Below are 11521 nucleotides of genomic sequence, written 5' to 3'. Positions count from 1 at the left end.
TAGGACTTCATGTCAGTAGCTTTTATGTTTTGTTTATTCATAAACCTATCTATATGAAATTGTTATTTAACTTTATATAACTTTAACATGTTTAATGATCATTTTGCTAATTATACCCACACATTATTAGAAGGAACCAATGTTTTAAATTATATCTCATCGACAGAACATTGGTGCGTGTGTAGTCACAAACCTTGTACGGGTTACTCCGCGTGTTGTAGGAGTTGACCAGGTTTCATAATGTCTAAAACGATATTTGTCATTTTACCTTATGTCTGTAAAGTGATAGATATCCCATCTTCTGCGCATGCCCAATGCTATTTCTGGGCAATTATGTACGAGGTAAAAGCAACGGTGTGAAGATGTGTCAAGAAAGATTGAAAATGTGCTGTACAAATAGAGTTGTTTTACTATGATCAACGAAAATTGGGGTCGGATCTGGACCAGACAATCCAGACAATCCAACAACATGAGCACTGACCTACGCAACTAGGACACGATGACACGTTTCAAACAAGTCAGCCTGGCCACCCGATCCTGTTAGTCGCTTCAACCAGCTAGCATGGGTTACTGAAGACAAGTTGTAACCCGGATCTTCACGGGAAGATAACGGGAAGGGGCGTGCAGTCAGGACCACGAAGTTATTGAACAACTGTTCTGAACACACAGCGGAGTTATGTCCCCCTTCCTTTGTCCATATGGTCAACTCTCTGGCGTCTTCAGAGGTTATGGTTAAACTCGATATATGACATTTATGTGAAGTCCGTTTTCCATACCGAATAAATAAACTTAAAAGTCATATGCAACCAAAAAATCAAACATTATTAAAACACAATTATCACTTATTCATGACATATAATATACATTGCTTATTATGAAAAAACATATAAACAAAATTATCAGCGTACAATCGCAAATCAAAAGTGCAATATTTTGTACTTGGGTTTACTTCCCAAGAAACGAAGCAGCCGGGATACCGAACCCAGTCAGAGCGGGTGCATGAGTGTGCACTCAAGTGTAACGGCTGGTTCATTTGCAGATGCCCTCACGGCTCATTGTGTGTGTGAGCGCAGCCCAGCTGTTGAAACCACTTTTCCCCCAAGCGCTGGGGTAAAATTAGTGAATCGTTTGAAGATTTTTGATGATTTGTTTCGGTAAGTCCAGGGAGTTGTGTTTTACGTTGCATGTGACCTTTTTAAAAATACAAATAAGTTCTTCTCTCTCTCTCTATATATATATATGTTATTCAGATATAAGGAAGCATTTTGTTCGCTCATGGCTTCCGTGAAACTTGTAAATTTTAAACAATCGTGGCACAGCAATATCTGTTTACCATAAAAATGGGCGGAAATTTGGCGTACAGCATAAAACACGTGTGTGTGTGTTGTGTGGTATTGGGAGAAAATGTCCCTCATACTTTCAACAGACTAGATCCTGCCGACGTCACTCATCCATCCTCGGAATACTATGGTCAAATTCACTGCTGACATTTTCAAGCTACTTGAGCTTTGCTGTTTCTTGGGGAATTTGGCCCAATTTCGAGAAGTTAGGTTACTGGAGTAAACAGCCAATTCTGCAAAACGGTGTGAGCACGTTTCGTTACATACTCTCATTCTTATAAAGGCCCTTAAATTGGTTGGTTGATATCCTCCCTCAAACGCATTCCATTATTACCACAGCTTTGATCAGTAAATAAAAGATGTGCTGCTGTTCCACGCTGTTATCTCAGAGCAACTAACATCCTGGTTCTTTGTAACAGGATACATATCCAATATATGTATATAATGAACACCGCGAGTCATTACACACACTGCTATATCCTGGTGAAGTGCTGCAGGTCAAAGATCAGCAAGGAGGGGCAGCACTTCCTGCTTCCTATTGTATACCGGAAGCTGACCTCCCTGGAATGTTCTATCAGTCTGCAACAAGTATACGCTCCTCTACTTACTTCATCACGGGATCCACCACCGAGAGATGCTATTGTCTGCATGTGTCAGAGAACAGTGAGTCAGTATGAGGTCCTCACTCATTTTACATGCATTTGCTGAAGAGACGGGGCATTAGTCTGTCTCCCAGTCACTGAACCGCATTATTTTCCCTACTGCCTAGCCCTCCCTGCAATAGTAAAGCCATAAATGAAGCAAGTCTAGATTTCCCCAGGTTCTTAATCTCCCATCTCACTGGGACTCCTTTTCAATGTAAATGTGTTTATTTGTAACTTTCAAAATTATATATATTCAGAGACTATAAGCGTTAGTCTAACGGGTCACGATGAACAGGTTTTTAACAAATTGAAGGAATAGTAGACATTTTGTAAATGAGTACCTACAATATCTCCTATTTTCGGGATATTGGCAAGGTAAGCCAGTTTCATAATGAAGTGGCCAATAGAGAAAACTCATTATGAAATTGACATGAAAGTGACAGAATGCTATATCTTATAGGGACAATGCAACAGTGATGTCTGAAATACACTGGGAGACAACCCAAAACAACAATACGTAGCCACAAATATCTGAATTTTCTATAATACTGTATCATAAGAATCGTCATCATGGGCGGATCCAGGAATTTTGAGTGTGTGTGTGTGTGTGTGTGCCCCCCTGAATCCCCCCCATTGGCTCCGCCAACGCAAAAAAAATCTTCAATGTGGTCTTAAGTCTTTTTGGGGGGTGGGGGTTGGGGGTGTTTCGAACCCCCTGAACCCCACCTCTGTATCCGCCAATGGTCATACAATTTGTTGTTTAACACTGCACTCAACACCATTCAAGCTAGCATGGCAGTTCCTAGTACAATTTATACAAGACAAATATACAAAGGAAAAACTGAATAAACGCCTCTACACAACTCACATACTAACCCGACAGAAGAACACATTCATACCTCAGAAATAGCAAGTATGGTAAAAGGTCAAATACATGTACATGTTGTTCTTTTCAACAAAGCAGCCACATGGGTACCAGAAAATGAAAGAGTAAATACTTCTAGTACATGTATACTACATACACAAGTAAGTGAAACACAACAATTCAAACTCCACGCTGCATGTTTTCAAAATGGCTGTCATGGCGGCCATGCTTAAAACTAGACTAGAACTCTGAGAATGTTTTCCCCCGGGACTGCATTGATGTAATCACCCGGCAAAGTTTCAGCTTCATTGGCTTTTACGGGGAATGTGGAAAATGGAAAGCTTATAGCGGTGTGAATTAAGTAGTGTCAGAGTTTTCATACCAACCTAACTAAAACATAACCAGGAACACACAAAATCTGCATCCAAGAGCTAGTATCATGGTCAAATACAAAAAAAAGGACTTTTTGATCATGTCCAGTTTCACCTGCACTGTCTGTGAGATTTCGACTTGGCTTCCTTATGAGATCATGTACGCATTTTGGAATTTGACAGCCTATAATGACATAAACAATTATGTTAGAGTGGGTTACAGCAGGAAACACTGGTGACTTAACATGAAACATGTGTTCAATCGTTTCAAAGTAAAGGAAATAGACATTGATGTGAAAACTAAAATGTGTGAACGAGGGCCCATTTCACCCTTTTCAAAAGGAGTCAGCCGCTGTTGTCCGCCTGGAGTATGTAGACGTGTGGTATGTTGAGCTCAGTTCAAATACAAGGATGAACAAACACAAATGACATCAGCTCATAATGTGTCATCCCTGAGGCCTTTTTTACGTTGAGCCAAAAGAAACAAAATACTTGACGGTATTGGGTTGACTTGGGCATAACATCTGCAGAATCAGGAAATGCGTTTCCACCAGAGTGATGTCCCTTTACTATTACAATAACACTGAACCCCATTCTTTCTGCACCTTGCCAAGAAACATCGGCAGTAGTTTAGCTTGGTATTTTTCAATCTTGGTGTTGCAACACAATCGGAATGGGTATCATATTTACACATACATCAGACACACGCACACACACTGACTGTATCAGTTGTTTATTCCCTCTCAAACTTACATCATGACCCGTCCCCACCCCTTAATAAATGACCACTCCCTAAACAAGCATCAACTATACTTTTTTAACGAGTGCCATTGTTCATGGCCCTTCTTAATATAAACCCCTACATCCCCGTTATTTTCGACAAAAACGAGCTTTTTCAACATCAAATGATAATCCAAACTCCCTTAAAAGCACCACATATCCAAGAAGATGTGCTGATGCTGTTTTAAGTCGAGGAATTGAAATAATGAGATGCGTAAATAATACATGCTACATGTGCCATTAAGTGGGGTGTACGGAGTGTAATTGGCTTGTAACACTGCGCCACAAAAGATCGCGATATTACACAAATGTTCTGCTCAGCATATCCTACTAATGACGCATATCTACAAGTTCGCGGCTGAAAAGGTTTGTGACAATTAATCAGAATGTCAACTAAGATGTGGACAAGCAAGTGACGTGTTACACAAGGCTGTGACTAGCCAGATTCTTTAACAAGTATTGATATCGTTTCAGTTACAAGACCGATCTAGCTCATTACGAAGGAATACCTTCACAAGTAGGAACTTGAAATGCATTTTATGACGTTATCACACTGGCGAAACCTGTATGCTTGACATAATTACTGCTTTTACTTGTTTGCCATGTGTCATCGAATACATTCTTGTATTTACCTGTATGGGTGACTGTCCGCAAACCAGTTTATTTCAAGTTTAAACTAATCTGATACTATAGCCTTTATATCTATCATGCTCCACAATTGTATATTCTTTATCTTTCAGTGATACAGAACTGCTTTTCACAATAAGTGAAGTATACACTTGCGATCACCTTTAAAGTTAGTGTAACATAAATATAAAACAAGGTTTGTGACTGATGTTGAAGTTATGATGTAATGACCAGTTATCTAATTAAAAATTTCAGATATACAGCAGACTGACAAAATGTGGAATAACTTTAACCCCCATCATGTATTGGAATGATGCAATGGAGTGTTTTAGGTTGAGATTACCCAGGTACAGAGAAAAACATCTGTTCACCTGAGACATCAAATAGATCTGTAACCATCAATATCTTATTGGCATTACTGAGTTTGAATCAACACACATTTGGAAGTGATGAAACAAGAAATCCAGCACTACATCCTTTCACTAGTTCCACAGGGCATTAATCTGTTGAATACAGCAACAGTGCCCAAGTCCATCAGCATGGGTGCTATGAAAGCAAATAAGTCTAAAAGAGTTATTTCCCTTGTTAATAGTCTACTCTTTTTGCATAACAGGACATGCTCCCCTTTCCTCTATTTCACCTGTCACATAAAGTTGTCAGCCAAGTTCAGGTGGTGAAATGGGGTTTAACAAAAGAACATTTCGCTCATATGTGTGGCTGCTTGTACAAGCCCGGACTTGGGCTGGTTACATAATGGTACCTCACTGAGATACCATGCCACAATTAAACATGAATACCCGTCTCTGACACATACTGACCCCGTCATTGTTGTGCCTATTAATTCCAAGCGCCAGGCAGGGACCTCAGGCAATTTAAACTGGACGCACAGACTTGTGTGGATACATTCACCTAGAATTCAGTTGACACCACCTTTTGTTGTGACATGTGCATGCCCATCCAAACAGTTGATTTGTGTTGTATGGGTGAGAGAGCTAGCAAGTTTATTTTTTTATAGTAGTTTTACACTGCATTCAGCAATATTCCAGCTATATGGTTTGTAAATCATCGAGTCTGGACCAGACAATCCAGTGATCAACAGCATGAGCATCAATCTACACAACTGGGATGCAATGACATGTGTCAGCCAAGTCAGGGAGCCTGACTACCCCATTCAGTTAGTTGTCTCTTACAAGCATGGGTTACTGTAGATCAATTCTAACCCGGATTGTCATTGGTGTGTTGGATGGTGAGGTGAAATGGGGCAACGTCGCACTCAAGATTATTTCGCTCATGTGACGATGTGCCCAGACTTAAGTTGGCTTTATAGAGCTAGCTCACCGAGATACCATGCCACAGCTAAGCATGAATACCCAACTCAGACACATTATACTGACTCCGAACCGACCAGTTGTACCCATTAATTCCGAAAGCCAGGCAGGGACCAACAAGTACCATATTTTTGTGTTGGATGGGATTCAGGTAGACCATACCTCTTCAGTGAAACAAACACACATTGGTATCAAGATGATAAAAGAGCCAGGTTCCACAAAACAATATTGGCACTAAATAAAATTGCTAAGTGCAACACATTCTCTTCCCACAGAGGTTACTCCTGTCATATCTTCCTACATAACCTCTGTTCTAATACGGGGCCCTTTCATGGTGTGAGCGTTCAAGACTCGTGATTGGAGGCAATCAGATTTAGTTGTGCAATCAGCGACGTTGTTTCAAAAGTGACCATTCGCAAGGCCTCGGTAATTTCCGTATGCTTCGAGAAAACTAAACCTCTTCCCCTGCGCGATGCGCAAACGTTTCTTCTAGACAGAACTCAGTCATGTTATGGCGGATCAGTGGCATCTCCATCGCCCTCGTTGACAACGGACAAGCTAGCCATTAAACGTCTTGTGTGTAACATCAACACAAGTCCCCGGCAGATGGGGGATATTTGTGGCCCCACATTTGCTTGTGTTAGTCAAGTTGAATCTAAGTCGATGTAACACGTGTTCTGATTGGATAGAAAGAAGGAGATAATTCGTGTTGCGATCTTTTGCCGCTAGGGGATTTTACGAGAACCGGGAAATATGGCCGTATTAGAACAGAGGTTACGTAGGAAGATATGACAGGAGTAACCTCTGTGGGAAGAGAATGAGTGCAACAGGGCCCATAATCAGAACGCATCTCAGCTTAAAACACAACATGATGGTCCCAGCACAGCAATCACACCCTCTCTACAACTGAACTTGAGTAAGCAATTAGTAAACAGACAATCTTTTTTCATATTTTTTTTTTATTTCCCCTTCATATCTTATAGGTCATTTACTTCTTGGCCTTAGCATCTTTGCTGGTAGATTCGCTTTTGCTTTCACTCCTGCTCTTTGAGTTTGAGGATCTCCTCCTCTTACGCTCCTTGGCCTCCTTCATTCTCTGAGCCAAAAGTTTAGCATACTCTGCAGCATCCTCGCGTTTCTTAGCGTTCCTCCTCTTCTTGAGTGCCATGCGATGTCTCTTGTGCTGCAGCACCAGTGGGGTGACCAAACGCTGGATCTTAGGAGCCTTTGTCTTGGCCTTCTTGCCTGGTAACAGTAATATACCAGGTAGTTAGATCAAAGCTCTTCAAATAAAGACACCTAACACTACTGACCACTGGCCTACAGTATGAGTGACTAGAAAGTCTTACAGGTTACAATGAAGTAACAAATCATGCACAATAAGCACAAAACAAGACACTTTTATCAAACAAGCTTAGGTCTCCTAAAACACTGGGCGCTCAGTCCAATAGACTTATCAGACATCTTACAGAAGTGTGTCAGAAAAGACGAGAAAACTACTGATCATGTGTAAGCAGTGATGTCAACAGGATATGACCTACTGTAACTACTGTAACCCTGTTGTGCTCTACCATTTTGGATGCCGAGGTAATCTGAATATCTCCAAGAGTCCCATGATGCAAGGTGTTCTATTCTTACTGCTTTGACTATTTTTGCAAGGGCAGCTTGTCTTCTCAGTTGCACATCAATCACAGTGCGTTCAAATGCTTCGTTTACCAATGACAGTTGTGACATGCATGCACAAAAATAGTACACAGGTAATAAAAAAAGGAGAACCAACCTTCTTTCTCTGGCAGAGGTCTTCGGATGACATATTGTCTCACATCATCTTCCTTGGACAGATTGAACAGCTTCCTGATCTTGCTGGCTCTCTTGGGTCCAAGACGACGGGGAATGGTCTTGTCAGTAAGGCCAGGGATATCTTTGTCACCTGTGCACAGAAAATTAAAACCCTTAAACATGAACACTGAATACTTAACCATTTGCCAACACTGATGGCACAGGTTCTGAAATGTTGCATGTACTGGCAGGGATCGAAATAGTGCTCAATTTGTATGCCATGACAGAGTAAATATTGAAATGGCATGGTAAATATTGAAATGGCACAGACAAAAAGTTTCGATTTACGCTGCCTACACAACTAAAACTGTAACGTCTTTAAACTAATCACGATTAATAGTGTGATAAATCAAATGATTCAAAACCTGTTTTTGCATCCCATTAAACTGTTTACTACTCTCAATCTCACAGCTTACAATGGACATGGCAATTTTGAATCCCAGTGCCCATAACTGGAAATCCTGTTTAGGATAAGTTTGTGGTTAGTTTATGGGTCCGGGACAAATGAAGCTGAACTATTCTTACAGTCAATGATAGTGTCCAGGAAATCCAGCTCTCATATTTGCAGGTTTGCATGACATTTGTTTAACTGGATCGTCAAATCACTTATTTTCACAAAGGCACACTGAAATTATCTACCTGGCACCCTTCGAAACAATTGCATTTCTATCCCCAACTGGTGTACCTGTATCTGCATGGTCAACAAGATGTGAATACAAGTGATCTCTGACACATAAGTACTGATATTTCTTGGAAGTGGGGTAAGGGAAGCATCTAATACAACAGTGGAAGTCAGTTCTTCAACCACTTCTTTTTCACATAACAATACAAGGTTCCTTACCCTTCTTGATGATGATCATGGAGAGAACAGAGAGCTGTCCATCAACGATGCATCCACGGACAGATTTCCTCTTGCGCTCACCATTCCTCCTTGGTCGGAAGCAGGAATGGCCTTTGGATAGCAGCAATCGCACACGACCATTTGTCAGGACACCCTGTTTCATGGGGAAACCCTGCTTGTCATTGCCACCTGTGATGCGAAGGAGGTATCCCTGGAACAAACAGATCAATAAGATATTGTGTAACTTCAGATGTCACTTAACTTATTCCACTGCTTTGATGTAAACCTACAATACGGATTTAAATGGTCTGGGAACATTTAAAAAAGGTTGTTCATACACAAATTTCCAATAAAAAATATTCTAATGATAAATAAACACTACAATGGTTACCTTCCACTCATCACCCAGGTTTTCTGCAGTCACTTCAGCTGACATACGCTTGTCATAGAAGGGCCGAAGTTTCTTTTCATCGTCAACTTCGATCAGTTTTTGACAGCCAGTGGCTGGATAAGCTATGTTCAGCTGAAAAGATGAAATGGAAACAAGTTAGAATTGACAAAAAAAATAATAGTTTACAAGCATCAGAAATGATGAACAGGTTTAAGCTGTCCACAATGCTCTACTCCAGATTCCCCTGCTGCACACAGCCTTCTTGTGTTCCTGGAGCCCAATACATCAACTTGGGATGATATGGTGTTGTGAGGATGGAATGTAACTGATTACGCCCTGATGACATGAAAATTGCTTATTATGTGTCACAAATATTTGAAGTGGTGATTGATTCAACAGTGTCATCAAATTCATACATGAACCCTGGCAAACATTTCATGTTTTACAATGTTTCCTCTCTCAAAAGTGACTTGGTCTATATACTAATGTTCACACAGTATCCAAAGAATAATTTTTTATCAGCGAAAAAAGTCATTGCCCTTCATCAGTTCAATCAAACCACTATGCAAATCGATTTCTCAATGTACAGACTCTTCAGTAACTCATGCTTGACGTAAGAAGCATCGAACAGGTTCAGGTGGTCAGGCTTGCTGACTTGGTTGACACGTCATTGTGTCCCAATTGCATAGAACAATGCTCATGCTGTTTATCACTGGATTTTCTAGTCCAGACTCGCTTATTTACAAACTGCCGCCATGTAGCTGGAATGCCCAGATTAGCTCAAGACTAAACTCATCCACTCACTCCCCACATTATCGTTTCATTTACTTTTGCAAGAAGATACATGAAACTTGTTGCATCTCTCCAGTAAATGTACCAGTGTTGTAAATTTTGTATGTTCAAAGGGACCAATGCCCCTAGTCTTGAGCAACAATATTCATGTAATTGTTTACACAAGTATCATACTTTAAATCATAACTAGAATATATATTTGTAAACAATAAACAGAATTGCATATAAAAAAGAAGAAAGATTCATGTTGTTACCTATTCTAAGTTGGGTTTTTTAAAACCAAATCATAGAAACAAGTTCAGCATCCCATATTAAAGATTCTGAATGGGAAACATCAGGAGCAATCTTAACTTAGTCAATTTTTAACTTGTACTTTGCTGTATGCTATCCACACTTGGTTTAACGACACATTGTTTGTACAGAAATGTTGTGAACAATATTTTCCCATGAATTTGTGTACAGATGCCTAAACCCAGACTTTTTGTGGACCAGTTATCACAAAAAGACCAATATTACAAGCTTGGGTTGCTACCGTTGCTGATCTCCAGTGGACTGATGATGATAACTGGTAGCTCCGTTACTCTACAGCAATGTTCCATTATCACTGTTTTGATAGCCTCTGATCAAGAAATAACCACTAAACCAGTAAAATGTCCAGTACAATCTTTATTGTGCTTCTACAATCTGATCTTAATTATCATAAAGCAAACATTTAGGCCATGTTCATGATTTTGGGGAGATGAGGTGAAATTGGGTTTAACGTCGTGCTTGAGAATATTTCGCTCATATGACGTGCATGCATGGGTGTGTATGTGCATGTGCGGCTGCTTGTACTAGCCCAGACTTAAGCTGGGTTTATAGTGCTAGCCCACTGAGATATATACGGACTGAAAGATCCCTTCTCAAGGAAATCATCGAAGACAGTTGTGAACAAAGACAGCCTTAACCTCTACCCCAAAAGCTAGTATTAGTAGTAACGTTCAACACTGCACTGATCCTGAGAATGACCATAGGGTGGGTTGAAGCAAAGGATTGAGAGAATATTGTCATTCGTACCTACATATGTATACATAAACATAAAATACATATACTATAGTACTATTCAGCGTCTTCTCTTGCAAAATTAAAATTCTTCAGGATAACATACATGGACCAATGTCGATGTAAATAAGGGCCCATGCATGTGTCAGTGGAGAAGCTATTTACAATCTAAAGACATCAAGTGCATACTTCTAACAGTATTTAGCTATTTTGAATTCTATCCCACAACATAATGCCTTGTCATTCGATTGTGCGGTTTATTTTAAACATTTTGATGCAATAACACCGCGTTTTGTCAATGTATGTGTACCTTCATCCTCAGATGTAACGACCAATCTCGATGGCCGACCGGAAAAAGAAAGTTGCACCGGAAGTTTCGATATAATCTCTACTCACGCTTTCGGTATTTTGTACAGTTTTGTTTCACTTCAATCACTGTAGGTTTTCAAACTAGGCTAAATTCAACTAAAAGACATTAATATTTGATTTTGAGAAACAATGGGAAACATTCGGAATGCACAATCAAATGTGAAGGAAATACAACATCAATCACTATGAGATTGAGATTATTCATGATGGTGGCGGGAAGTTTGGGGAGGATTCAGTGAGAGTGTCTCGTCAGCGATATGTGTTTCGCAATATGACAGTTGGTCATGTCACAG

The 11521-nt window shown here is 40.1% G+C and overlaps 1 protein-coding gene across 1 annotated transcript; it reads right to left on the bottom strand.

Annotated features, from left to right (window-relative positions):
• Positions 1 to 6894: 6894 nt before the first annotated feature.
• On the bottom strand, positions 6895 to 11281 carry LOC124263242 (40S ribosomal protein S6-like). Its single transcript, XM_046697836.1, has 5 exons — positions 11170 to 11281; positions 9027 to 9158; positions 8636 to 8846; positions 7736 to 7885; positions 6895 to 7200 (listed from the first exon to the last, which is right to left on the bottom strand). The coding sequence occupies exons 1-5, from the start codon at positions 11173 to 11175 to the stop codon at positions 6944 to 6946; spliced, it is 756 nt and encodes a 251-aa protein (XP_046553792.1). The 5' UTR covers positions 11176 to 11281; the 3' UTR covers positions 6895 to 6943.
• Between the last annotated feature and the right edge of the window lie 240 nt (positions 11282 to 11521).

The sequence above is a fragment of the Haliotis rubra genome, unplaced genomic scaffold, assembly GCF_003918875.1.
Source record: "Haliotis rubra isolate DU_JTF1 unplaced genomic scaffold, ASM391887v1 Scf120, whole genome shotgun sequence".
Classification (NCBI taxonomy): Eukaryota; Metazoa; Mollusca; class Gastropoda; order Lepetellida; family Haliotidae; genus Haliotis; species Haliotis rubra.
The sequence above is the reverse complement of the archived record's forward strand: the minus strand, read 5'-3'. Positions and strand labels throughout refer to the sequence as shown.

What these genes read in the sequence shown, in the direction of transcription:
- LOC124263242 (XM_046697836.1), bottom strand. An exon ending in CATGATCATCATCAAGAAGG is followed by an intron (nt 7,886 to 8,635) that starts GTAAGGAACCTT and finishes TTCTGTGCACAG; the next exon opens with GTGACAAAGATATCCCTGGC. An exon ending in ACCTCTGCCAGAGAAAGAAG is followed by an intron (nt 7,201 to 7,735) that starts GTTGGTTCTCCT and finishes TACTGTTACCAG; the next exon opens with GCAAGAAGGCCAAGACAAAG.